The 27790-nt window shown below is 41.4% G+C and overlaps 1 protein-coding gene across 1 annotated transcript; it reads right to left on the bottom strand.

Annotated features, from left to right (window-relative positions):
* Positions 1-27790, bottom strand: LOC139657940 (serine/threonine-protein kinase 4-like; the record flags this gene model as incomplete). The annotated part of the gene is made up of 10 exons (XM_071535931.1): positions 27388-27790; positions 22738-22818; positions 19589-19717; positions 18814-18928; positions 18272-18436; positions 17157-17324; positions 16758-16895; positions 15099-15227; positions 13705-13915; positions 1-158 (listed from the first exon to the last, which is right to left on the bottom strand). Coding segments are annotated over exons 1-10 (1338 nt in total), but the record flags the coding sequence as incomplete, so codon positions are not given.

The following is a 27790-nucleotide window of genomic DNA, read 5'->3' as shown; positions in this document are numbered from 1 at the left end:
CGCTTCGAGGTCTCCTTCGGCAGGCAGTTTGCGGTTGTCTGCGTTGTTCTCTCCTCCTCCTCTTCCTCCTCCGTCATTATGACTATTGGCCTCCTTCTCCTTCTGCTCAAAGTACTCCAGGAAGGAAGGCTTGGCTGGCTGCATCGTCTCATCTCTCCCTGAAAAACACACAATCAGAGTAAGATTCAGAATCAATTTGTTCACCAAGTGCAGCAAATGCACAGGAATTTGTCTTGATCCTGGTGCAGGACCATACTGACAGCTAACGAAAGTGACAGAAGTGCATCCTAGCACACATGGAACAGGAATTCAGTATAAGAGGAGAGATGCCAGACAGTGGAATACACATATCTCAGTACATATACACATACAATAATTTATTTCTAACAATAAACAGACTGGAATTTGGGTAGATTCACGCGTGTCCTTAACCCATCCTAACTTAAATTACTGGTTTGTTTCACTCTAGAATCAAAACATGAGAGTTGTAAAGAAACCTTTTACAGCCCTGAAATACATGCAAAACTTGTGTTCAGCTCTCGTATTCTGTCAATCCTTGTTGTTAACACTCAGACAACAAAGTTCAGTGTCAAAAAATATCTCAACCATAGACTGTAAAAAAAAAAAAAGATGGACACAGTGAGTGTGACGTCACCCATAGGTTTCTGAAGGGCGGTTTTGAAGCCTGGAGATTATGTTTACGGTCCCCGCCGAGTTGACATTTTTTGGAGCCAGAGTAGCCAAAGCGAGGCCGAGGGTGGAGCCAAGGTGGAGGGGGTGGAGTTTGGGTTGTCTGCAGAGTCGCAGCACTGCCTACTATTGGCCTATAATCGGCGACCTGTCAATCACTAGGAAACCAACCCCGTTTCATATCCATTATATCCCGTTAATGACTCAATTATTTTGAAAATCACCATAAGGACACACATTAGAAGAAGTGAAATTAGCTACTGAGACCATAACCTCTTGTCAAAAAAATGTATAGACTTGAGAGGTTGGGTTGTGGTCCCATTGACTTGCCATGGAGTTGGGCAGTTTGGAGTCTTTTTGGAGCCTCTAGTGGACGTTAGAGGAACTGCTGCTGCTACACTTCAGGATTGGCTTCAAAATTCACCTGCGGTTTTGGCCGCTTGGTCTTAACTCCAGACAGAGACATTAGGGAAGTAGGGAAACCGCCCTTCAACCGAAGGACCTGGGTTCCAGTCCTCATGTCAGCAAGCATCTGTCCTGCTGAAGTGTCCTTGAGCGATTCAGTGAATCCCAGACAGCTACAGGAGTGCTGCACTGACCTCCCTGTGGTGTGGGTAGGCAAAAGGATAATTTCCCCTTCAGTGATCAATGGGGTCATAATTAATATTTTTAGTGTCCGTTAGCAGGAAATTACCATAATATATCTGCAGGGATTTGATACGGTTGCTGATCAATACTAATGACTCAACGATTACTTGGCCAGGTTCTGAGATTTCTGGCTTTCAAAATTCACTTACTACAGTTGAGAAAGAAAAGGCATCAGGGGCCTCATGGCAGTTCTAGTCTACAAGACTAGAAATACAAGGCTATGACATGCAACAGGGGCTGCGAGTCAGATTTGAATGCACTATATGCTCTTTAGCCCACTGAGGCACCAGGACAACCTTTACAGCCAGTTTAGTAGTCAACAGCATGGTCTGGCTGGAGGCTTCATCTTTTATCTCCCTAAAATATGGCCTTATGAATAATGGTAGCACATTTTCAAAATTAACACAGTTATTTATAATGACCTTTCAGTTGATTTTCATAATTAACAAAATTTATAACAGTGCTTCATTTTATTTAATTCACAGAGATGTTAAACTTCAGGAACTACAGCTAGACTGACTCATCTCTTACTAAGCAATCACATCATTCATAATGTCAGTTAACTTCATTTTCATAATTAACAAAATTTATACTGGCTGCAGCTCACCTCTTTTCATAATTAATAATATTTATAATGCTGGTTCACCACATTTGCATAATTAACAGCAACATTTACAGTGTCATTCATTTAGGCCCAATCCACTGAGGCTCTAAGCTGCTGGAGTGAAAGTCTTGGCTGCTTGCATTCTCTCATCTTGCCCAGAAAAAAAAACTAATTTTAAGAAGTGGCAGTTTACTTTGTTTTCATAATTGATTCACACAATTATTAGTATTGTGGAAAAAAGCGTCAGTGTTTTGTCTCTGCCTAAAGGAAAACACCAACATCATTTAGAATGGTGGTTTACATAAATTCATAATTAAATTACATGACAACAACGATGGCTTTTAGTCACTTAGTCCTGTCTCTCTAATAAAACAAAACAAAACAAGCACGCAATCCATTACAAGCTGTGATCAGTTTGGCGCTTGTTAAATAACTCACCTAGGATTTGAACTCGGGTCTTTGGGTGGTGAACTTAGCGTACGCTTTACCAACAGAGCTAAACTGAAAACAGCATTTAACAGCGGCCCATACTTTTTATGAGCAATATTTTGGAAAATGGAAATGTACACAGCCTGCTGCTTTGTGGAGCCTGCTCTTGTCTGCATTTATTTGCACAATGATAAAAGATAGAAACGGAGTACAGTGATAAAATACGATGATTAAGAAAACACAGAAGGAAGAGATGCAATCAACAATCTGTGCAGCGACGATAAAAAGCATAATGGGGATTATAAAAAAAACATCTCACCCAAAAACAATCCCCACTGCACCAGACAACAGAAGCAGCATGGTGGAAAATAGCAGAACAATAAGATCCATAAAATGATAAAGGATGACTGGGAAATGAGCGGGAGGGTATATAAGAGAGGGAGAGAGAGAGAGAGAGAGAGAGAGAGAGAGAGAGAGAGAGAGAGAATTAGTGTGTGGAGTTTCTGGGTTGAGACTGAGGCAGTTTGGTTCATAAGACAAGTCCTTGTCTGCATTCCTAATTTCACCCAGGGGAGTCAATAAGTAGAGTAAAGCAACCAGTGCATCAGTATAGCTCAGTATTTGATGCATGGCTTTAATAAGCTGATGTGGTGTTTGCTATAGTGGCTGAAGTGGGGAGTCTCACTGTGCTCACATAAGGCCATGCTGTAAATGGTGTGTGAAGAATTGCTCTATCTTCTAACAATTAACATCCTTAAATTTCTGTAATATTACATTATTCAACTCATAGACCATTGTTCATTTGTATCATGCCGATTACTTAGAGATTATTCAAAGATTTACAGCAGTCTTGTATTTGTATTTTGCCATTTTGTTATCATGGTATCAGAACGATATCTTATTTACCGACTAGTTCAAAGGTCATATGGATGAAAATATAGCCTAATAATTGGAATGTCAGGATTGTGACTGTCGGAAGTAAGCTGTAATGATCAAAGGCTACGTACACTCTGGCAGAATCGGCTCACACTACTCGAACTAAACAAATTCACACTCAAATTCAGTAGTCAATACCTAATTTTTTTTCCAAGTAGTGAGTTCGGTTGTAGAATGTTGTTGTCGTCTTACTCTGCATTCAGACCGCTACCAAACACACTGCCATGGTACTGTCCATCTAAATGCCAATTTGAACAAAGTTTTACCAGCTGTAGCGGCAATAGTCCTGTAGTTACTGCATATGTGGGACGTTGTACACACTGTGGACGCACTCATTCATAATTAGCTTCCGATGGGCGATGGCTACAGCTGAACTTTTGGATGGAAACTTTTCCATGTCAAACAACAAGGAAAGAAGGCAGCTGTTGTCAACATCTGATATTTAACTGGTGCTCAAAGATGAATGCACTTCAGGTGGTTAGTTACTAGAGATGCTGGTGGTGTGTATGCAGAGTTAGGGCTGATACTGATGATTTCTGATGGGACACAAAGTTGTTGACTCATCTTTCCGCACTCCTAGCATCTCCTTAGAGGTCTGCATGGGCCTGGAAATTAAGCCCGAGCCCACGACGTTCAGGCCCAACCCGAAACTATGCCCGACTGTAATGCAACATTTGAAGCCCAAACCCGACCCGAAATCAAAATGTTCCTATTTAAAAGTCATAGCCTCGTGGTCCATGTATTTTTTGGTCATTTGGTCATTTTCCATTTTGCTGGTTAGAAACGGCAGATACTACAACATTTATAAAGGACTTGATTTTCCCTTTATCATTTGTAAAACAGAAAAATGAAGTAGTAAAACAAAAATGAAAAAAGCCCATTTTGGTACTGTAGCCGCTGTGCGTCTTTCAGCACCAGTGACGGAGAGGAGAGGAGAGGAGAGGAGAGGAGAGGAGAGAGGAGAGGAGAGGAGAGGAGAGGAGAGGAGAGGAGAGGAGAGGAGAGGAGAGGAGAGGAGAGGAGAGGAGAGGAGAGAGAGAGAGAGAGAAAAGTGCTCAGCAGAGGGAGGGGGGCTGTGTGTGCCCACAGAGCTTCAGGAGAAAGCCAGGAGCATAAAACATTGTGCTTTTTTCCACGCATGAAAAAAACAAAAAAACAACCGAGCTCGACCCGACCCGAGCCCGAATTATTTATTTAAAAACCAAGCCCGACCCGGCCAATACCCGACATACTGTCTCGGGTCCCGTCGGATTCGGGTCGGGTTGCAGACCTCTACATCTCCTAGCTGACCTCACTTGTGGCTTGATGAGAATTCCTTCCCGTGAATCCGGCCTTCGGTCTTTTGCTGCATGTCCTCCCCTCTCTCCCTCCCATACCTTACTGTCTCTCTCTCACTAACTCTGTCAAATAAAGCATAAAAATGCCAAAAATAAATCTAAAAAAAGAAAAAAAAAAGAATGAACAGCTCTGAGTTTATTCTCGATAGCTGCTGCCAGGTGACTCGGCACTTAATTAAGCTGCCGAATGCAGCGACCTTGGGAAAGTCAGTGTGTATTTAAAGAAACCAGCCAGTTCTCCCAATATGGATGTTATCTCTACATAATCATAATAATGAAAGGTCGGACTCGTAAAAAGCCATGATCTGCAGTCTCTTTGTTGTACTGTAGTTTATAGTCTTGTTTTTGGGTAGTTTTAGCCAAGCACAATCTGATTGGCCATAGATTCGCTCCAAGTGTGCTTCAAATTCCCATAAACTGTGATGTGACCTGCTGTGTTGGTTGGTTGCTATGCCAACTCATGTGGTCACCAAGGAGTTAGTACGCAGTCTCTTTTTTCCTGCAGTTTTTTTTTTATAGTAATGTATGCACCTTACATTAAGAGAAACTTTTCAGTGACATGCGTTGGTAATTGTTGTATAAAAGCTGTACTACCACCAAGAGTGTTCTTTACTGTGACTATTATTATTCTTTATTACTGCAATAATTGTGTCACCGTCCCAGACCGTCCTCTCACTGCGATATTATCTGTGTATGGAAAATGCACAAGTGAACACAATCATATAATTCTTCATCTACGATCTTGAGAATCTCCCAGTTATTGACAGAAGAAAGTTACCCTGTTCCTTTTTTAAGTTACTTTGTCTGTTATGTAACTCAGTTTAGGAAGTGTTAACCAGCCTCTGCTCAAGATGCTCTTTCTAAAAAGTGCAAAGTATTAGACTGTGAAGTACTGTAATGTTCTCAGACGCCATGTGAGGTTTTGAAACATGATTTTTTACTTTAAATCTACCTTAAGACATCGCTCTAAGACAGTAATGCGTGCAGAATAATTAGTAGAGGAGACAAGCATTCTGAATACTTTGAAAAACATTAGGAACACTTGATCTGTTTGAATTTACAAGGTATCTACCCACTTTTAATACCGTTTAAATTTTTTTGTAATATAAATAATGCGCACCTCAAATAGCTCAAATTTTTCAAATGTTAATGAAATACATTTTGAAACACAACCGCCTCTTCTCAGTCTGGCCTGAATCCCATCTCTGAGCGAGAGAGACATAACTTACAATTGGTAAGGAAACACATCTATAATTTACCTCACCATGCTGGGGTGAAACCATACTGATAAAAACACAGAGAAAAACAGATGGTGAGATGACAGACTGAGACTACTGGGTGAAGGGAAGGAGAAAGGGAAAGAATATGAGAGGAACAGAAAGGTGGAGAGAGGGGATACATGAAGACTTTTTTTTTTTTTTACCTTTTCCCAGCCTACATGAGGATTTTCTATTAATAAAGACTATTAATAAAGCATTTCTGCTTTATTAGTATACAGTGGAGAGAGACAAGAAAGATGAGGGAGAGGATGGGTGGCATCTACCAAAGGTCATGAGGTGGATTGCCACAACCGCACATCTTCCAATGAAAATATCCTCACGTCAGTTTTCTTTTACCTCTTTTTCATCATCCTGACAACAGATGGTTCAGACTACCTGACGAGGGGATGGAGGCCAAACTAGAGGTAGCAGGGGAACATGAAGAGAATAGATTACCTGTTACAGGTGATGGGAAGGGAGGAGAATTGGGATTATGTTCTTTTCCAAAATGTCTGTCTTTACATGCCCAAACAACTTTTCCTTTACCTCCCTCATTTTTACAGTGCTTTTTTTCCACTGCTCATGTCCCTCATCATGAATATATTTCATATCTATCCTGCATTATGGCTGCAGTGGCCACTGCTGCACATTCTACTCCTAAATATAGTGCAGTAACACTGAACATGATATATGTTAACGCAAAGCCTTTGCCTCCAAAATGTGAACAACTCCTTTTGGGTGTGAGCCACTGTTGAAGCAGCAGATTCACTGCTGTATACAGTATAACATGTGACTTCTATAAAGGCTTCATCTGTAGATTTTACTAGCAGTGCTGGAGAGAAAAGCAAGGAGCTGACGGTGTCATTACAGGAAGCAACATGCACAGAGATGATTTTATAGCAATCTAATAAATACTTTTAATAGTTAGCCAGCCAAAACACACCACTGCATATACACTGCAGGGTTCAGAAACAAGGATTGCCTGATGGCCCGGGGCCAATAAGACACTCACTTGGGCCAGTTGATTAGACTAGTGCCTGAAAAAAAAAAGTTTCTGGTCTTACTGTTTCTCACCCTGTTATTCAAGCCTGTTATTTCTGCCTCTCTGCTCTGCCTCTGACTCACTCTCCTCTCTGTTGTGCCTTTTCTGATCCATCAGTTTGGATGCCACCTCAGAGTTAGTATGTGTGAACAGACATGGTGACAGGTACGCTGAATTACAAAGCAAAAAGTAAAAAGCTGCTTCCTTGTTTCCTCGGGTTGAAAATGATGATCAATCCCGTACCGTACTCATTTATAAGAATTACACACAATTACAGAAAACACTCACTCAACTCCCATGACAAGAGCTGGCAGCACCTAGCGTCTATGGTGGCAAAGCGGCCAGCTGAAATCACCAATCTCTGGAGTCATCTGACAAAAGCGATAAATGCAACTTGATGGATGTGTTTATCCAAAGAAACTTAGAGTACCATCGAGCTCATTTAATTTTAATAAAGGCCTCAGTAGGAATGGAAGCCCTAACCCTGGCAGTGCTAGTGCCTTGGTCTTCTCACTGAGCTACACAGGTAGTGGAGCCTCTAAACTCGGCTACACACACACCACAGATTTAGGACAGGAAAGATTTTAGCAGGAGTGGACTCCAGAGAGGACCGTCGCCTGCTCTTGCAACTTCCCAAAACAAAATAAAACTTTAATAAAAGAAGAGAGAATTACAGCCATCTCAACTCAGCAGACACAGAAAGCAATTAAATCTTTATAACCAAAACCTTCAGAAGAGAGTGATAGGCTAGTATTCACTTTACCGCTGGCAGCTGTTGTAAGTTGCTCTGTAAGAATGCGTAAGCTAAATGTAGAATGTAATTGCTAACTTACATCCATTTATTCACAAAGCAAAGCATTTCAAGGTTGGAGAACATTGTGAAGCTACAGGGAGATGGAGTAGTCAATCTATCGGATTCATCTAACTCAACATAATGGTTCCATCTAAATGCATTTAAAACAACAATGGTGAAATCTAGATAACGTCAGCTGCTGTTTATATGTATGTGAGAGACAGGAAGACAGATAGAAGAAGTGTGGAAGAAGGAATCAATGACAATGCTGCATCCGCCTTACGGTGTGTGTGTGTGTGTGTGTGTGTGTGTGTGTGTATGACTGGGGGACAGAGCAGTGGCAGAAAAACAGATCTGCACACTGACTGCATGAATAAACTTGCTTTTACTTGTGTAGCCTACATTTTATGTAAACGTAATAAGTTGATTTTACTTTTGTAATCTGTGATCTTAAATGCATTTCAGGACTGAGAGTTGTAATTTACTGTTTTGATGTAGCCACTTTCACTCAATCTGCCTCATCTACTTCTACTTGTCAGTGATTTCCTACATTTCGCAGAATTTCACCACCGCTTTCAACAGCCCCCAGAGAACGGGTGTGAACTTGCTGCATTCAGTTGTGGATTATAAATGTGGGTGGAGAGAGCGATAGTGATAGCGATAACAATGGCATAGCAATAGCAAGAGAGTGAGTTTTTCCAGTTGAGAAAAAGTGAAAGTCTGTGTCCCTTGGTAAAAACACAACATGTCTTGTGGCTGCATTGCATTCTGGTCTATTGAGGCTACTGTGGGTGGAGAAATTGGCCCCTCTGCCCCTTCTGTGATGGATTTCTCCCTGAATGACTATTGAACATCGGTGCAAAATGGCGGCTGCAGAAAGAAGCCCTCGTTCTTTGATTCTGAGGGACTGACACCAAAACCTGTCATTTACTGTTGATGTAGCTGTGCTGGAAATATCTTGGAAATAATCTAACCACTTAAAGATACACCAAACAACAAATTGGGCCCAGAAATGCAAGGTACATCACCAAATCTTAAAAGTGTTAAAGTATTTCTATGATTTTTCCTTTAGGATCCATGAGTGCTTTGGCAACACAAGTATACTTGTCATGTTAATAAAGCCATTCTGATTGTGAATGAGTTAGTGAAATAGAGCGGAAGACAATGTGAGATAAGTGAGAAAGAGAGCAAGATGGCTAACATGCATTCTAGTGTGTGCATGTAAGTGTGGGATGGAGGCTAATCAGTGCAAATGAAAAGGCTTTTTATTGTTCAGCACCATTAGGAAAGATCAATATCTGATCTAATATCTTATCCTGGTCCTCAGGGCCCCTTCAGCATCAGACCATGGCCATTAGCTCAGGACGGACACACACACACACACACACACACACACACACACACACACACACACACACACACACACACACACACACACACACACACACACACACACACACACACACACACACACACACACACACACACACACACACACACACACACACACACACTGAAGATGCACTTGCGTAAAACACACACACAGGCAGACACACACACATAACCTTGAGCAAAAATGCACAGACAAACATACATACACTCAAATGCACAAGCAAAAAGGACGCAACGGGAATACATATGCAGACACGCACACATACACACACACACACGCACACACACACGCGCACACGCACACACACACACACAGCTGAAGGATATTGGAGTGCTAATGCAATTATAAAGTCTAAATGTTCCTGTGTTAATGTGGTTTTAACTTCCAGCAGTAGAGATCCATACTAACTCAATAGCAGGACATTAGACAGGAGACAGTGGTGTGTGTGTGTGTTTAGGTGAATGTGTGTCTAGGAAATATATGTTGCCACTGAGTGTGAGTGTCTATGTGTGCAAGCTAATGGCTCAAATGATTGTGTGTGTGTGTGTATGTGTATATATGTTAATAGCTGCATGCGCGTGTATATTTCTATGTATTCACATTAGTCTCAAATATGAGTGGGTGTAATCTAGTGTCTCTAATGTATATATTGTGTATGTGTATGTGCGTGTGTGTGTGTGAGAGAGAATGTTTATGTGTGTGGGTTAATGTCTCAAATATGTGTGTGTAATCTAGTGTCTCTAATGTATATATATATATTGTGTGTGTGTGTGTGTGTGTGTGTGTGTGTGTGTGTGTGTGTGTGTGTATGTGTGTGTGTGTGTGCAAGGTGTCTGAGTTATAGCGTCTTCACTCTGCTTCTGCATGTGTTTTAGCTAGCATCCCCTGTGTGTGTGTGTGTGTGTGTGTTTTAATCAGCTCCATTAATCAGCCAGCAGTGGTGAGCAGACCCATACACTGTTCCTCTGCAGATGGCTCATTACTGTGTGGCTCAATTCCCATTACTGCTGAGGATTTTGACCGCTCCAACACAGCGCTGCAGGGTGGGAAGTCACCAGCAGCCACCAGCCAACATGCTGCTAAACTTTTTGTTGCTGCTGAAACGGATTAGATGTGGTTAGCAGTTGTAATATTACAACATAAATTTTTCGTTGCAGCTTTGTTTTCCACCATGAAAACTTCACAGAGAGCAAAGTAGAATAAGTGCACTAGCGCTTTTTAGATAGAGCGACAGTAAATACACACATCCAAACTCAACTCCATCTAGTGTCTCATTGGGGCTGATTCTGTGCATGCGTCCCCACAGACACACGAAAGCACCCACAACTCTTACGTTCACACTGCAAGCCTTAGTGCTCAATTTGGATTTATTGCTCAGATCCGATTTTTTGTTTGGCTGTTCACATTATTTTTTAAATGTGGCCAATATCAGATTCCAGTGTGAACCGGTCACGGTCCTGAACTGACCTGCATGCGCAAAAGAACAATAACAAAGACGTCACACGCAGCACGGTGTCGTATGGAAGTAAACATGGAGGCCACTGAAGTCAGCGTTTACGGTTTCATTTATAAGTTGATGTGCAGTGGAAGCCAGCGAATTCATGAGCAGATGATAACGAGGATGAGGCTGAGGAGAAAGAGAGCCAAATTTTTAATTATGGCTTTTTGTGGAGCAATGGCTGTTACTTCTGTACGGTGTGTGTGGATGCGGAGTCGGGAGTGGTGGGATCGTGACGTGAATGGCTTCACCGAAACAGATTTCTTCCAAAATTTCACCCCAAATACTTATGAGGTCTAACACCTCACTGTCCCTCCACTGACTACCTCCATCACAGCTGTCTTCCATGTTTATATTCACAGAGTGACTCCCGCCAGCGCAGAATTGTGACAAATGTTGATCTCGAGTGACGTAAAAGTCCCATGAATTCCGATATGACTGTTCAGACTGAGGTCGCACTGCAAAATATCAGACTTGTATCTGATTTAGGACCACATATGAAAGTGGCCCAAATCAGAATTGAAAAGATCAGATTCCATGTAGGGTTGAACGATTTAGAAAAAATATCTAATTGTGATTATTTTGACTGATATTGCAATTGTGACATGATTTGCGATATTAGAGGGAATGATAATTTTTACATCATTATTCTCATTTTAATTGAAAAACATATTAAAATGATTATGGTGTGATTTTTGGGGGGATCTGTACCAAACAAAGATGTTTTCTTAAGTCTGTAGAATATGATGTGTAGTCCAGGACATCTCTGCAGCACCACAATATTTAATTTAAATTGGTATTTTGACACACATTTCGGCTTTAACAAATATTGCGCCTCCTGCGATTTGAAAATTGCTGTAGGCCATATTGCGATTTCGATAAAATTTCGATTAATTGTTCAGCCCTAATTCCATGTGATTTGTGCTGTTCACACTGTTATGAAAAAAACTGATCACCGAGTCACATATGAGCAAAAAAATCAGATTTGGGCCACTTTTGCCTGCAGTCTGAACGTTATTGAGGCGCTTCATCCCAAGCACCCAATAAATCCAATGCATGTGAAATCTGCAGTGCAAAGCAACTGAAACAGAATGATGCAGTGCTCACGGCTTCTCTCACATGAAATAAATGAACTTCCAGTGGAGATTAATGCATTCAGTGCATCAAATGTGATTATATAAGTTTGTCTACTCCGCCAGCCACTTCGCCTAGTTCCCACCAATTATCTACAGGTTGTTTTCAACACTAAAAATAATTATTTGGCGAGTAAAACAGTGGCCAAATTTTGGTATCCATCAGCTTCTGTGGCAGGTGGACAAATAAGCTTATTTCCTTCCCTGCAGCACTGGTGTAAGCGGATAAACAATTTTTTAAATATAATTTTTCATGGCATTTCTGCTTTTTTACCTACAGTTGAGAGAGACGGGAAAGGGGGAAGAGAAAGGGAGATGACATAATACATTAGGAGGTTGCAGTTACATGGTACGCGCCTTAGACTGCTGAGCCACCAGGACTCCCCCATAAGCAGATAAACTATTGTCCAACACACATTACATATCGCAAGCACAAATGGGCGAGCTCAAACAGACACATCCCAACACCTGCCGGCAGATGACGCACACACACATATATATATATATATATATATGTATATATACGTATATAGTGATCCTCCAGGTCACAGAAAGACAGTCAGGGACCCCGGGTCATTGTCATGGTGTGACTGTGCCCTCTAGTGGCTGTGAAGGAAGCATCACTCTGTTTCAGTAGCTACCTGCCTCAACATCCAGCTTCCAATGGTTCACAGTGTAGAAGAGCAAGGGCAAGCACTACAGGCTGCTTTTATTTACGCCATTGAGTATCCCCCATCTGAATTACTAGGAGGAACACAACCATTAAGTGCCTTGCTCAAGGACACTTCAACAGTTGGGGTGGAGGGACGAGAAAGTGTTTCTCATTCCCTTTCGCTCTGGATTGCCGAGCCAATCCAGAGGTTTGAACTGGTGATGTTCCCGTCACATACCTGCTTTTCTAATCCTCAGCAACAACTGTTCTAGCAGTGATGGTGTATGCTGAATTTGAATTTGTACACATAGCAGCAGAAAGCTGAATAAAATTACATATTTACTTTAGATAAAATAAAGCACAAGAATCAAGGTTAAAAAGCATAAGCATTAGCATGGGAGAAGTGTTCGGTTAAGGAGCCTGTGTTCAGTTCTACAATGGTTAGGTCTAGTTTCATCGACCACCAGGTTTGACAGCAGCTTATTGCTGTTTGTTCTCTTGTCCCGTTGCATACACTAATGAGTAAGATCCTTAAAATTCCATAGCATACTAAAATTCAGTGGTCAAATCTTCCAAAATGTTTAAAAACATAATATTCTAAGAGCGCAGATGATTGCATGCAGCTGCCACCCTGCTATTGACTGTGGCCATGGCTTCCCCTTCCTTGCCGATTTTGAAAACACACTGCATCACAAACATAACGTAAACGTGTTCACAATAGACAATTAAATAGGTACACATTATTATCATTCATATGAATTTGTAGTCTAACACTTCTGCCTCACCTCACTGTAAACTCACTCATTTTCTATTGGCGGTTTGTGATCCCCACACACTACAGGACTTGTTCAGGAACATGTTTGACATGTTGGGAGCGGCTTACATTAGTGTGTGAGTCGATCAGGTGGTTAAGACTGAATCTGACTCCTCACATTACCAGACTATCTTTGTTGACCATTGTTCCTGACTAAGCCTCCGATCTGAATTCCCCCCCTTCCCAATTCTCAGAATGGCTAAATCTGGTGTGAATCAGCCTGATAATCCCCTAGCAACTTTTTTTTTTTTTCTAGTGCCAGCATGTTCCTCCTCAGTTCATTCCTTACACTCTGTCTAACTCTCTCTCTCTGTATGTACAATGTCTCTATTTCACTTTTCTTCCTCATCCTCTTTGTCAGAGTTGATTATCCCTCTTACATATATATTTATTTAAAGATTCATGATGATAAATGATTGACACATATTTTGTTAACAAAGACACGATACGTAACCGCCGTATGTGTGTGCACTTACTTTTCATAGTACCAGCTTCTTCCTCATCCTCTTCGTCGGAGTTGATGACCATGGTGCCCAGTTGTGACACCATGGTCCCCGTGTCTCCGTGTGCGATCATGGTGTTCGCCGTACCGCCTAACGACCCTGTTAACGAGCCGGCTGCCCGGATGGTTCCCGAGTCGCCCGTCCCCGCCCGCACCATGGTGCCCTGGTCAACCTCATCGTCATCCTGGAACATACAGACAGAGAGTAAAGCCTTATTTCAACTGGATTCATTTTACTGGTGAAGATGTAACTGTAACTGTTACCAACAGCATATGTCATTTTAACTAACTAACTAACGTCCATAATTTTACAAGCCTAGAGAGTAGAAAAAATCCACAGCAAATTATCTAAATGAACACACTTGCATCTTTTACCTAGGGTTATTTGCCTTGTAAAAAAGTTACATCAGGTAAAGTTATCTAGCCCAAATAGAAACCCCCCCCCCAATATTTTGCAGTTCAGTTGACATTTTATGGTAGGAGAAGTCTGTTTTTTCATCAACCTGGAGCTCAAAGAAACTTTTTGCCTCAGTCCCAGGCTCAACTTCAGCCCCTTGGCCGCTACAGATGTATTATAGAAATGATGGCCAAAAACTAATGCCATCCAAACAGGGCTTAAGAGAGAAAAAAAGAAAGAAACTGTGAAGAGAGACTGAAAAAGATAGAACACTATAGACCAATTACAGTATCTAGAGACCAATACAGAGAACCAGGGAGTCAATTTCCCCACTGCAGTTAATTTGCTTAATTTGCACATGAAATGATGTAGCTTCTTCTGCCTGAAGAACTTTATATTCTGTACTGATGAGCAACTTCTTATTCGCACTATAATCTGTTTTTATTACGTGTCTGCAAACCAAATTTCCCTTAAGAGATAATAAAGCATATTGAATTGTGCTGAAATGAAATGGGCCTGGGTCAAATAGTGGGAGCAAAAAATTCAAATATACACTTTTATCCTGCAGGTGGGTGGGGTTTGTCAGGCAAGTGGTCGGTCACTAAGAGGTATATTCAATTACTTTCAAATACTTGCCTGTAATTGTCTAAACAGATTGCACCATCCTATGTGGTCCAATCATTTGAACTTTAAGTAGATAGCTAAAATATTGGCTCCCAAAATTTTTCCTCTGGGATAAATAGAGTATGTATGTATCTATCTGGATCAAAGACAAAAAAGAGCAGAGGACTAAACACATGGTACGCACCTTAGCTCCAGAATCTACCAGAGTACCCCATGTGTGTTTTGCATGTCCTCTGTTAATTTTCTTCTGTCATTCTGTATGTCCTGCTTCCTCCCGTCTCTTCAGTTTGATACTTTGTGAGTGTGTGTGTTTGTGTTTTAATGTGTATAATTCTGCATGTCTGTACCGAATTGTCGTCATCCTCTGCGTCCTGCTCTCTCTGTTCTGCCTCCTGCATCTTCAGTTTGATGTCCATGGCGTCTGTGATCATCGCTCTGAGGATGGAGCTGGGCTTGGCTGACCTGATGAACGGATGCTGGAGAGGGAGGGAGGAAGAGAGAAAAGAGGGGGGGGGGGGAGAGAGAGAGATTAAATGAATGAACAGAGAGGGTTAGTGAAAGGAGAGAGGGGCAAAGAGATAGGTTCCCACACATTTTCCTTTAAAGACTATTAGTATCTGTAATAGTGTTAATACTAATAGTCACAATTGTAAGTTGTGACATAGTGTGACACAGTTTTTATGGGTCTTACATGCACACTAATAAACTAATCTTAATCTGATATAGGCAATGCTCTGGCTACAGCAAATGAGAAAGGTTATAATGAGCATAAGAATAACCCAATTAACACACCTAGATTCCTGCTCAATCTTTATATTTATTTGGTTATGTACATGCTAAAGCTCTGTTTCAATGTGTCAAAACGTTCACAGGACAACTTGATCTGGACGCAGTGGCAGTGTTTTTGTTTGCCTAAATGACAACACTTGTCACATTTTTGTGAGCATTACAGCATGTCAGCAAACGCTGAGAATAATAAGCACACATAAAAGTATTCTGTAAGCACATCAGTTGCAAATTTTTCTATCTGATATCAACATGGCTGCGAGCTAGATCTCATTTTGTCACTGAGTAAATTTACACAAATAGATCCATGCAAACCTGAGTTATTAAGGGAAATTGTGTTACTTCAAACCACATAATTGCCTTAATCAAACAACTACCTTAATCTGATTATTCAAAGTACTGGGAGTATTCTGTGCATGAAAATGTACCCACTGACTCCTAAACTCCTAAACTCTAGAAGAACAGCAATAGTAGCAGAAGTAGCAGTTGTGGTATTGTATGTAACAACATTAGGCAAAGAGCACTAGAAACTGGCTGACTAAGTCTGCTAAACCTAATGTAATGATTCTTAAGACAGTAGTGGGCTGCAGGGTTTCCCACAGCGCTTTACTGTAAAACCCTACAATATCCAAAACCCCAATATTTATGCTTTTATTTTCATTGAGACCAAAGCAATGATAAACACAGTGTCCAACCATGACGTGCTGGCAAAAAGTGACACTGCAACCAGTAAAGACCATAGTATTTTGGAAACATCACACTGTCTTAATGAAGTTACACATTGTCTTAGTAAAGTTAAACAACTTTAGCTAACATTAAAGCCAAGTACAAATACCAAGTACACCTCAAAGTATTTCCTTCAAGCCATTGCAAAGCATGACTTTGCGCTGCCTTCCTCCCTGTATTTACTGGTGTACTTTGTTAGCCTACAAGCTGATATGAATTTGACTTTTCAAACACAATGCAAACTAATTCAATCGAGTTTATCTGTCCTTGCATATAACAGAACTAGAAGGTAGAAACATGTGTGTTACTAATTTAGGTATCTAAGTTAGTCAGCTACTAACACCTTGACTAACACATTTCTTGTGGAAAACCCTGGGTTGTGATATCGATACCTCTAACTGTGCAGCCCTGTTTTCAAGATTTCTGAGCAAACACTCCTACTTCATCCTCTAGCAGTAATACAGCGGCAGCAGCAGGGTTTGACATAGTGTTACCTGTAGTAACTGTGTGGCGGCTGCCCTGTTTTCTGGGTTTTTCACCAAACACTGGCCAACAAAGTCTCGAAATGACTGAGACCACAGGTCCGGGTTCCGAAACGTTGGGGGAGGGTTGGTGGGGATCATGAAGATGGCCTGGAGGGGGGAGCATATGCGCGCGCACACACACACACACACACACACACACACGCTCTAAGTTATGGAGTTCAGTCTTCATAAAGCAAAATTTCCCTCTACATCTCCACACACACACTTCCAAACACACTTCCACTTTACACACGCTTTCATTTAATCACACACGCTCCCTCTCACCTTTAAACACAAACACAAATACTGTCTCTCTAACACGTACTCTCTCTCTTTAACCCACACACACTTAAACACACACTCCCTCACCCTCATGGGGTGTATGTCTGCGTAGGGCGGCTTCCCCTCTGCCATCTCTATAGCTGTGATTCCCAGGGACCAGATGTCGGCCACACAGTTGTAGCCGATCTCCTGTATGACCTCCGGGGCCATCCAGAACGGCGTGCCGATCACCGTGTTACGCTTCGCCATGGTGTCCTGGAGGAAGGAGGAGAGACAGATAGCGTTAGAGGGAGAGAGAAAGTGATTGTCAAGCCCAAGAATGCCAGGCTGAACGGCAAGATACTTGTGTCGCTCTTCCCAAGCTGTCTTGGAGAGAACAAATTTCTCAAGAATACGAGAACAGAGAAGCATCTTTACAGTTTGAGATTGACTTCACATTATCAATTAAGATGTACAGCTGTTGTCATTTTCCAGTTGTTTCAATCAGCTCTGTACAATAGACTACACTGCTGTATGGACATGATGTGTCGTTCTCCCAACAAATCTTGGGGCTTTCCATTCTTTCTCGTCGGCCAAGTCACCATCCAATGCATCCCCGGTGCAAATTGAGAAAGACCCAGAGTGAAGAAAAAAGGCAAGAGATAATATTTAACATATTTCCTTGACTTCTCCAGATCTATTTTTAAAGGAATAGTGCACCCAAAAATTACAATTCTGTGATTATCTACTTATAAGGTAAATATTGGTCTTTTGGGCCCACAGTGCAATCCTTTGACTTCAGAACACTTGGATTATGCTGTTTGGAGTAATTTCATGGTCATTTTTTTGTCCTTTTTGTGTGTTATCGATAATGACCGATATTTCATTTGTGGGTGAACTATTCCATAGTACCATTGCCCTTTCAAAAACTTTATATTTTTCATTCTTTGCATAAGTTGTCTTTGAATTTGTCATCCTGTCATTGAACAGGATGATGCCTGCTTTATTCCTATCAATAGGACACAATTTACAATTACAATTTACAATTTACAATTTCACATTTGGCAGACGCTTTTATCCAAAGCGACTTACACATGAGATTTGCATACAACACAAGCAAGTTTCTAGATAGCACAAGCAAGTTTCTAGATAGGACACCACATCTAACATATCCAATTCATTAAATAAATAATGATTTAAATGAATATAGTTATTTTCCTTACTGTGAGTTGTCCAGCGACTCCAAAGTCGGCCAGTTTGGCCTGACCCTCTGCGTTGAGCAGGATGTTTCCTGCTTTGATGTCTCTGTGGATCTTCCTCATGAAGTGGAGATATTCCAGACCCTTCAGGGTGGACTGCACAATGGTGGCTATCTCCTCCTCTGTTAGCTACAGGACACACACACACACACACACACACACACACACAAACACAAACACAGGTAAAAAGAGAGACACATTAATCAAAGCACACCAAATCTGGTAGAGTGGGCGAAACATGAGCGCCCATCTCCCTCTCTGTTCGCTATAACACACACACACACACACACACACACAGTGAAAGAGGTACAGTGTTGGCTGACATGTCACATGTAGAGGTACTGCACTGACTACATTTCTCACTCCTTCAGTGCCTAGGTGTGTTTTCACTGTGATGCCAACTTGTATGATATCAGAGACAGACCCTGCTCCGCAACTCTCTATACAAACTACCGTGTGTGTGTGTGTGTGTGTGTGTGTGTGTGTGTTTGTGAGTATTGCATTACCGTTTTGTTGCGTAGTCGGATGATGTCAGACACTGATCCAGCTCCACAATATTCCATGACGATCCACAGGTCGCTGTTCTTAAAGTAGCTGCCGTAGTACCGGACTACATGAGGACTGGACACACAGAGATTCAATTCAGTTTGATACGTACTGTACAACAGGATTGGGACCATTTTCCATTCATTTCAGTCAGATAAAAAATATAAAATAGATCTAACTGGGTAAGTGTTCTTGAAGTGCAGTTAGTATCATTGTTCTCTAAGTAGCTGCCATAGTGCCACATTACATGGAGACTGAAAAGGTGAACACACACACATATATGTGCATTACAAACACACATGCAGGCAAACGTCTCTCTCTTCACTGAAAAGAAAAAACATATTGGTGGTGATTTTTCCACAGGGATTTCACCCTTTCCATCATCAGCTATTGTGGGAAACTCTGAAAGCTTTAGCTCTGTTTGTTCTTTTTTCTGCCGTAAAGCAATCTCCCTCTGTGTCGTAAAGCGATCTAGCAGACTCGTTGCGAAATCTGATCCAGTGGAACATAATGTAAAATACAGTCTAGGTTGCCAATCGCCGACGGTCTCATTTGTCTCAAATTATTGTGTTAATGATTTATTGATGTTAAAATGCTACACTTTTAATGAAGCCACCACGTAAGAAATAGGCAACGAAATGAGAGGGGAGTCAAAGAAATGTATGTGGTGAGCCATGCAGACATAATGTGCACCCACATGCACAAATGTTAACGTACACACAAACCATGAAGTACCTGTTACACTGCTGCATGATGGAGATTTCTTTGATGATTTCCTGAAGGTCCGACTCCACAGGAACCTGTTTGATGGCTACGATCTCCCCCGTCTCCTTATAGTGGGCCTTGAACACACTGCCGTACGACCTGCAGAGACACAGAGGAACAGGCTCAAAATGTGTGTTTTTGTCGCTGGCAGTATTTGTGAATGGGCTTGTGACCGTTAAGTCACTGGTTCAGATCCCCAGAGCAGTGAAGAAGGCACACTCTCCCCTCCCTCAACAGCTACAGTCAAAGTGCTCTTGAGCAAGGCATTTAACCCTCAAATTCTCCATTGGAGTTGCTAACTGGCCAACATTTTAAGACAATTTCCATATGCTTGTATGTAAACACCCCATAACTACTTACAGTTGTGCTCATAAGTTTACATACCCTGATTTTTTTGGCCATTTTTCAGAGAATATGAATGATAACACAAAACCTTTTTTTCACTCATGGTTAGTGGTTGGGTGAAGCCATTTATTGTCAAACAACTGTGTTTACTCTTTTTAAATCATAATGACAACAGAAACTACCCAAATGACCTTGATCAAAAGTTTACATACCCCAGTTCTTAATACCATGTATTGCCCCCTTTAACATCAATGACAGCTTGAAGTCTTTTGTGGTAGTTGTGGATGAGGCTCTTTATTTTCTCAGATGGTAAAGCTGCCCATTCTTCTTGGCAAAAAGCCTCCAGTTCCTGTAAATTCTTGGGCTGTCTTGCATGAACTGCACGTTTGAGATCTCCCCAGAGTGGCTCAATGATATTGAGGTCAGGAGACTGAGATGGCCACTCCAGAACCTTCACTTTATTCTGCTGTAGCCAATGACAGGTTGACTTGGCCATGTGTTTTGGATCATTGTCATGTTGGAACGTCCAAGTATGTCCCATGTGCAGCTTCCGGGCTGATGAGTGCAAATTTTCCTCCAGTATTTTCTGATAACATGCTGCATTCATCTTGCCATCAATTCTGACCAAGTTTCCTGTGCCTTTGTAGCTCACACATCCCCAAAACATCAGCGATCCACCTCCGTGTTTCACAGTAGGAATGGTGTACCTTTCATCATAGGCCTTGTTGACTCCTCTCCAAATGTAACGTTTATGGTTGTGGCCAAAAAGTTCAATTTTGGTCTCATCACTCCACATGACTTTGTTCCAGAAGTTTTGAGGCTTGTCTCTGTGCTGTTTGGCGTATTGTAAGCAGGATGCTTTGTGGCATTTGCGTAGTAATGGCTTTCTTCTGGCGACTCGACCATGCAGCCCATTTTTCTTCAAGTGCCTCCTTATTGTGCATCTTGAAACAGCCACACCACCTTTTTTCAGAGAGTCCTGTATTTCAGCTGAAGTTATTTGTGGGTTTTTCTTTGCATCCCGAACAATTTTCCTGGCAGTTGCGGCTGAAATTTTTGTTGGTCTACCTGACCGTGGTTTGGTTTCAACAGAATCCCTCATTTTCCACTTCTTAATTAGAGTTTGAACACTGCTGATTGGCATTCTCAATTCCTTGGATATCTTTTTATATCCCTTTCCTGTTTTATACAGTTCAATTACCTTTTCCCGCAGATCCTTTGACAATTCTTTTGCTTTCCCCATGACTCAGAATCCAGAAACGTCAGTGCAGCACTGGATGAAAGATGCAAGGGTCTGTCAGGAGCCCAGAAACTCACTAACCTTTTATACACACACACTGATTACAAGCAAACAGATCACAGGTGAGGATGGTTACCTTTAGTAGCCATTCAAACCCGTTTGTGTCAACTTGTGTGCATGTTATCAGGCCAAAATCTCCAGGGTATGTAAACTTTTGATCAGGGTCATTTGGGTAGTTTCTGTTGTCATTATGATTTAAAAAGAGTAAACACAGTTGTTTGACAATAAATGGCTTCACCCAACCACTAACCATGAGTGAAAAAAAAGTTTTTGTGTTATCATTCATATTCTCTGAAAAATGGCCAAAAAATCACAAATTCTGCCAGGGTATGTAAACTTATTAGCACAACTGTATGTGAATGTGTTCTTAGTCAATTGGCCTGGTTAAATAAGGGCTAAGAAATCTGTCCAATGTTGTTTTAGAAAACCCTGTAAACAGCCAGATTGTAAATTATTAAAATTCTGTATTTTCTATTTTAATTACTTGAAAGCAAGGCAACTTTTCTGGGATCAAAACTACAATCTCATTCCAGTTCCTGTAACTTTATTCAAGCATGAGGGATTTGTCTGCAATCTTTGCCACATCAGTCCAGGCTGCGGTTTGCCCTCAGTTCATTTTGTTATGCTTGGCATTATAAGCATGAGGAACTGCTGACTATCAGATGTCAACATCCGCCTCCTTATACCCATAAACCTTTTGGGGTCGTTTCCTGTAGTTGATTCAGATTGTTTTCTCACTCCTAACACATCGCACCGCAGTTCTCTTGTTAGAGGACTGAGACTCACATTTTCAGGCGTCTCGGAGGCGTTATTTGGTGACACCCGAGTTTGAATGGCGTTGTTGTCACCTGCCATAACAAACTTAGCTCTGAGTTTGAATAAACCACGCCAAGCATGCTCTTAGTTAACTAGTCTGATAAGGACCAGAGTAGCTGCTAACTGGCTTATGTTGCATAAAGTATTTGTATACCAAGCCCTGTAACATGAGTTATGGTCACTGGAGAATCGCTAGTGGTGGGAAGATAATGATGACAGTATCAGTCACCTCACGCACACACACACACACACACACACACACACAAACACACACACACAAACACACACACACACACACACACACACAGCCGTTCAGAAAAGGAAGTGAGTTGAGAAACAGGAAATGAAGAGGCAATGTCTATGATGATGGGCACCAGAGAGGGAGGGGCTTAATGCATGACTGAGAAGGAGGGGGAAGAGATATGGAGAGAGAGAGAGAGAGAGACAGAGAGAGAGTAAGTGAGAGAAAGTAAGGAAGAGAGAAAGAGGAAGGATAGGTGATTACCTCAAACTCAAAGACTCCCATTTCATAGAAAGACAGAAAGTCTGAGAGAGAGACAGTCTCATCCATCACTACAATGCTATAGAAGGTGGTGTCTCGCTGACTGACTGACTGACTAACTGACTGTCTAACTGACTCAGTGACTGTATGACTCACCCTTCACCCAGCTTCTCCAGGACATCAAAGACTTCCTCTGGCTGCTTGGTGAGGCTGTCTTCACTCAGCTTCTTTAACTGTCTGTAATGACACAGAGAAAGACAGACAGGCGGAGGGAGGGAGGGAGGGGGAGAGGGAGAGAGAGAGAGAGAGAGAGAGACCAGAGAGAGAGACAACAGAGAGTGAGACAACAGAGAGAGTTAAATTTCAACATTTCACCATATGCATTTCATATATCCTCATCACCTTCCCATATCTAAGAAATATAAGAAATAGAAACTTCATGGTCACAGGGAATTGATTTTTTACTGTACATTTATACTGAATTTGGGGAATTTAGCGGACACTCTTATCCAGAGTGACTTACAACAAGTTGAAGAGTAGAAAAAGCTTTAATTCCAAGAATGCCAACATTGAAAGTAGTAGTAAAGAGTTAAACGGTCAGCATCCAGACAATCCAGACAAAAACTATTCCTGTTTCCCAACAGCGTTCATGTATAACCAAGATGTGCTAAGTAAAGAAATAAGAGCAGCAATTTTAATTCATCTTCCTTTCGGGTCTTACTGTTCACCCTTTGCTCTCTTTGAGGATGTGAACAGTACTAGACAATCTTCACATCTTTGATCAGCCCACAGACCAAAATAGTCTCAATATACGGACAAAAATAGATCCAAACATGTCCAATGTGCAGCTTTTGACAAGGAAAGGGACTGCAAAAATAACAGGACAGGAGATATGAAAGTCCTAGACTAAGCTTTCTCTCATTTACATTCTACATTTTGGGTATTTAGCTGACGCTCTAATCAGAGCGCCTTACACTGAATGATAGGTAGAGGTTTGATGCCATGCTCAAAGACACTTCGACAGGAAATACGGTTAATGACACAAACCACAATGCCAAACTTCTCCACTCTCCTGTTTTCTGTGTAAATCAACTATATGACTTCTGTTAGGATTGGTTCGAATTATGTACCCCCAGTCACTTTGGTGTGTTTATATGGGGATCTGTTAATCTGGGCAAATAATGAAGGAGTTTAGTTTAGAGCAGACCTAAGTCAGCGTTGCACTGAAAGAGGTCTTCATGCTGGAAACTACAGCAGCATGAGACAGGGAATGGCAGCTTTACCTTTTGGCAAATAAGCACTGTGATCAATTTACTGCTGTGTAATGAGAAGATGGGTAGAAGTTTCTAATCCTCTGCAGCGCATGCCAATGTTTTAGCACACCGTGTGCGTACAGAGGACAGTACAAACTAGCTTTGCATCATCTGAAAAGCTCTTTCTGTGTACACTGTGGTCAAACTGCAACCAATCTTCTGGCTGCAAAGAGGTACATCGATCAAAGAGCTTATTTACCAAAAAAAAAGTCTGTTTCTTTCTTTAAAGCCTCTAGGCCTAATTCCCATTCAGCCTAGCTGCCCACCGAATGGGCTAAGGGCCACAAGCCATAGTTGATGTAGAGAGTTGAGTATTGAAATGCTAATCTACCCTCGAACCCCTTAATCTGGTTTTCCAATGAACTCCATGACGATCTACAAATGTGTTTGTGTGTGTGTGTGTGTGTGTGTGTGTGTGTGTGTGTGTGCGCCTGCCTGTGGCTAAAAGAGCTGGACACACCAACAGCCAACAGAGTTTAGATTACGGAGATGAATTTTTCCTTGTAATTATAATTATTTATTTTGTTGTTATTTCTTATTTATTTTCCAAGGATTTCTTCTTCTTCTTTTTTACAGGGAAAGGCCCTTTTCACATCGTCATGGTAACAGCTCCTGCATTGAGAAACAGGTGCATTCCAACTTCCTGAACCAGCTCTGGCCTTCACTAAATCGCTCCATAACCTGCCCAAAATGAACATTGGTGAAGTACAAAGACTAAATTAGAGAAAGGCAACAAGTCCTTCGCTTCAGGTTACCTCTTCGCAAAAATAAAATTCCCACATGAAGTTGTAATGCACCTGTTTCTGACACCGTGAAAAGGGCCTATATTGTCAGGACACCACAGCTCTGACTGTTGCACTCCTTACTAACGGTCGCTTATAATGTTGGTGATCGAGGAATTAAAGCTTGCTCTATTGTTGCACTCATTGTAAGTTGATAAGTATCAGCTAAGTGCCTAAAATGTGAAAAAACAAATGTAGATGCACTCTCAGACTTTCTCAGAGTGGTCCCAATGACTTTAAATTCTGTGTGTATTTGTGACGTTTGGGTCAACACACTTTCAATGCATTTCATTCAGAATGTTGATTTTCCTAAAAATGCAAAAACTGGAGTTCTTCTGCCATGAAAGTCTCTTATATTCATTCAATAAAGAAAACGTGAATTGCCATCTCTGGCATAGCTGACACATATAAAATCTAAATCTGTGGTTTTACATTACATTTTACCTCGTCCGTGAAGTGACAACCTAGCAGTATGTTAAAGTAGATAGCACAGTATTTGCCGAACTTGTTTTCTGCCTATAATCCCATCAGAGTGTTTATTTTATTTAACGGTTATTTACTCAAGTTGGTCTCATTGAGATAGGATATCTCATTTTCAAGAGAGACTTGCAACAGAAAAGAAGTTACAACAGGAGGGAAACATGGTTCACACAGGGTTGAAAAGTTCCACTTTTGCGTCCCGAACCACTAGTTGAGAAACACTGGGCTAAATGATGGGATACTCAACTCACCATGGCTCACAGGAAATGACAGCTCCTTCTGTATTAATTCAGCAGTGAGGCTCCACTGCAGCACAAAACTACTACCACTGCTAGAGAAAATGTGAAATAAAAGTATAATTTTGCCAAATTAAACACAACGAATGGTAGCTCTGATTAGAGCTTCAACATTCTATACTTTTACCACAGCTTAATTTATTGATTTAATTTGAAGACTTTGCTGTTCAGAATGATTTACACAGATAGTCCTCTTATCCCTACAAACTATGCCATATTGCTCTAAATGTCTATATATATATGAAGACTATTCTTCACAATAACAAAATCTGAATATGTGAGATGACAAGGATCTAAAACCACAGAAAAAGGGCAGTGGTATTTATATTGAAACAGTGCAATAATATTTTCCCATACTTTTCCAAACCTTTTTGTGCAGTTTCCAAGCTTAAGACCTGAAAATTACCAAATCCTCTCTTCCATACATTTCAGGACTTTTCATGCTTCCAGAACTAGGTTGGAACCCTACCTGATGCTCTGGGACATATTACTGCCTTTAAATGAAGAATTTACAAAAAAAAAAATAACTCTTTGTTGCAGGTTGTACAAAGTGCTTCATGTAGCTGTGGTCTACTCTAAAAGACCAATATCACTCTAACCCCAACCGACACTAGAACCATAACTGGGACCAAAACCGGTGCAGATGTGGAACCAAAACTAAAATGACCTCCAAGCTCCACCGCAACGTAAACGTACAGAGGAAACACTGGATGAGTGATAACAGGACAGCTGTGTGTTTTACCAGCAGCCTCCTGATAGCTGGACAGAGGCAGTAATAGGAACTCCTCACTTCCTACTGCCATGCCTCATACTTGCCTAACCGACCAAACAAACCAGTTTCTGCACTGGACATGGCAGGTGTAGATCAGTTTATCTGCCAAGTACAATAGATGTACAACAATTTGTCTTGGCAGCAATGGTGTGGAGACATGACGACAACTAATCCAGTAACACACAGTAGTACACACTAACATACATGATGGTGCAGGGGCTAAACTCACATGCAATGCATCTGAATGAACTCTGAATTCAGTAGTTTCTTTTTCTTAACCAGAGCGTCAGAAAGGAGTCCAATGGCCTAAATTTTTACCACAAAATTCGTGGTGTGGTCTCTGAACCTTCACACTCCTGTCGCCATGTAAACCCCCCTCTCAACCATAGTCTTCTCTAAAAAAAAATGGCTTTAAAACCAACACTTAGATCTGATAATGTAAATTAACTACTTTTTAACTACTACGTTTGAGCTGATTAAGTTAAACCTCGCCAAGATCCACAATCCACAGCTAAGCCTCGATTTACAAAATAGAGTTAAGGCATTAAATGGGATCAGCATGGCTTTACTGGTGACAAGCCTGGGATTTGGCACAACAAGGATCAAGACAGGACAATCACTCCATCTCCATTCATTAACAAGTGGAATACTGTAGGTTTTTGTTGTCGTTTTACTTTTTCAGTCCAAGACCCAAATGAGAAATTTATCCTGGATCCACCAGTCCAGGCTTACAGAAACACACCGGTCTGCTCTCTTGTTAAATGTGGGGTCTCACAAGACAAACCAGACCATTTGGGGTCTCAACCCAGAGCTTAAAACCAGTTGCCACACAGTAACATTGAAGAAAAATGTCTCCACTTCATACAGCAACAGGCATTAGAATAGAAAATTGTCTTTAACTGAAGTCCTTCCAAAATCAAGTCAAAAATTGTTGTTTCTACGAGGTGTTTTATTAAGTATGGCTAATTTCTTATTAAACTGTCTCACCACCGAGTCGGTTATGTTATCTGTCTACAAGCTAAGAGGTTGTTATGGCCGAATATTGTCTAATTTCCAGTCCAACACGTTCGCTAACGGGCTAACATGATGCCAAGTTCAACAGATAAAGTCAATAGAGATGTCAGATGGCAAAACCTAGATGTTTTCATTTAGCAAAACATTACCTGCGAGGATGATTCCTCATCTGTACTTTGTCCTTGCTCTCCATGTTGTCCTTTTCGGGTAGCTGGACTCCTTCAATCCAACCGTGTACAAGCTTGGGCAAGCTCGTCAACCCCAACGTTTCAAACTGATACTGTATGCTAATTCTAACCGACTGCCGTATGCTAGCTCGCTAACTGGCTAGCAGTAGCTAGCAGCTAGCCTGTTTCGGTTTACAGCAGTGTGTCTGCTGCTGCTGCTTGTCTCGCAAAACTTATCGTCCGTTTATCATTTTGTAAAACGAGGTTTGCTCTGTGTTCACACGTCGCCCCGCTGCTGTATTCCCGTTCTCGGTTTCATCCTCCCGTGTCAGGACAACTTTGAACTTGTTTGACACACCGCTTGCCGCTTGGCAGACGCCTTGAC

The sequence above is a fragment of the Centroberyx affinis genome, unplaced genomic scaffold (assembly GCF_046629955.1).
Source record: "Centroberyx affinis isolate AG114_WGS23_722 - 3 ecotype Tasmania unplaced genomic scaffold, CSIRO-AGI_Caff_v1 ptg002788l_1, whole genome shotgun sequence".
Classification (NCBI taxonomy): domain Eukaryota; kingdom Metazoa; phylum Chordata; class Actinopteri; order Beryciformes; family Berycidae; genus Centroberyx; species Centroberyx affinis.
Note: the sequence above shows the minus strand (reverse complement) of the source record. Positions and strands in the feature narration are given on the sequence as shown.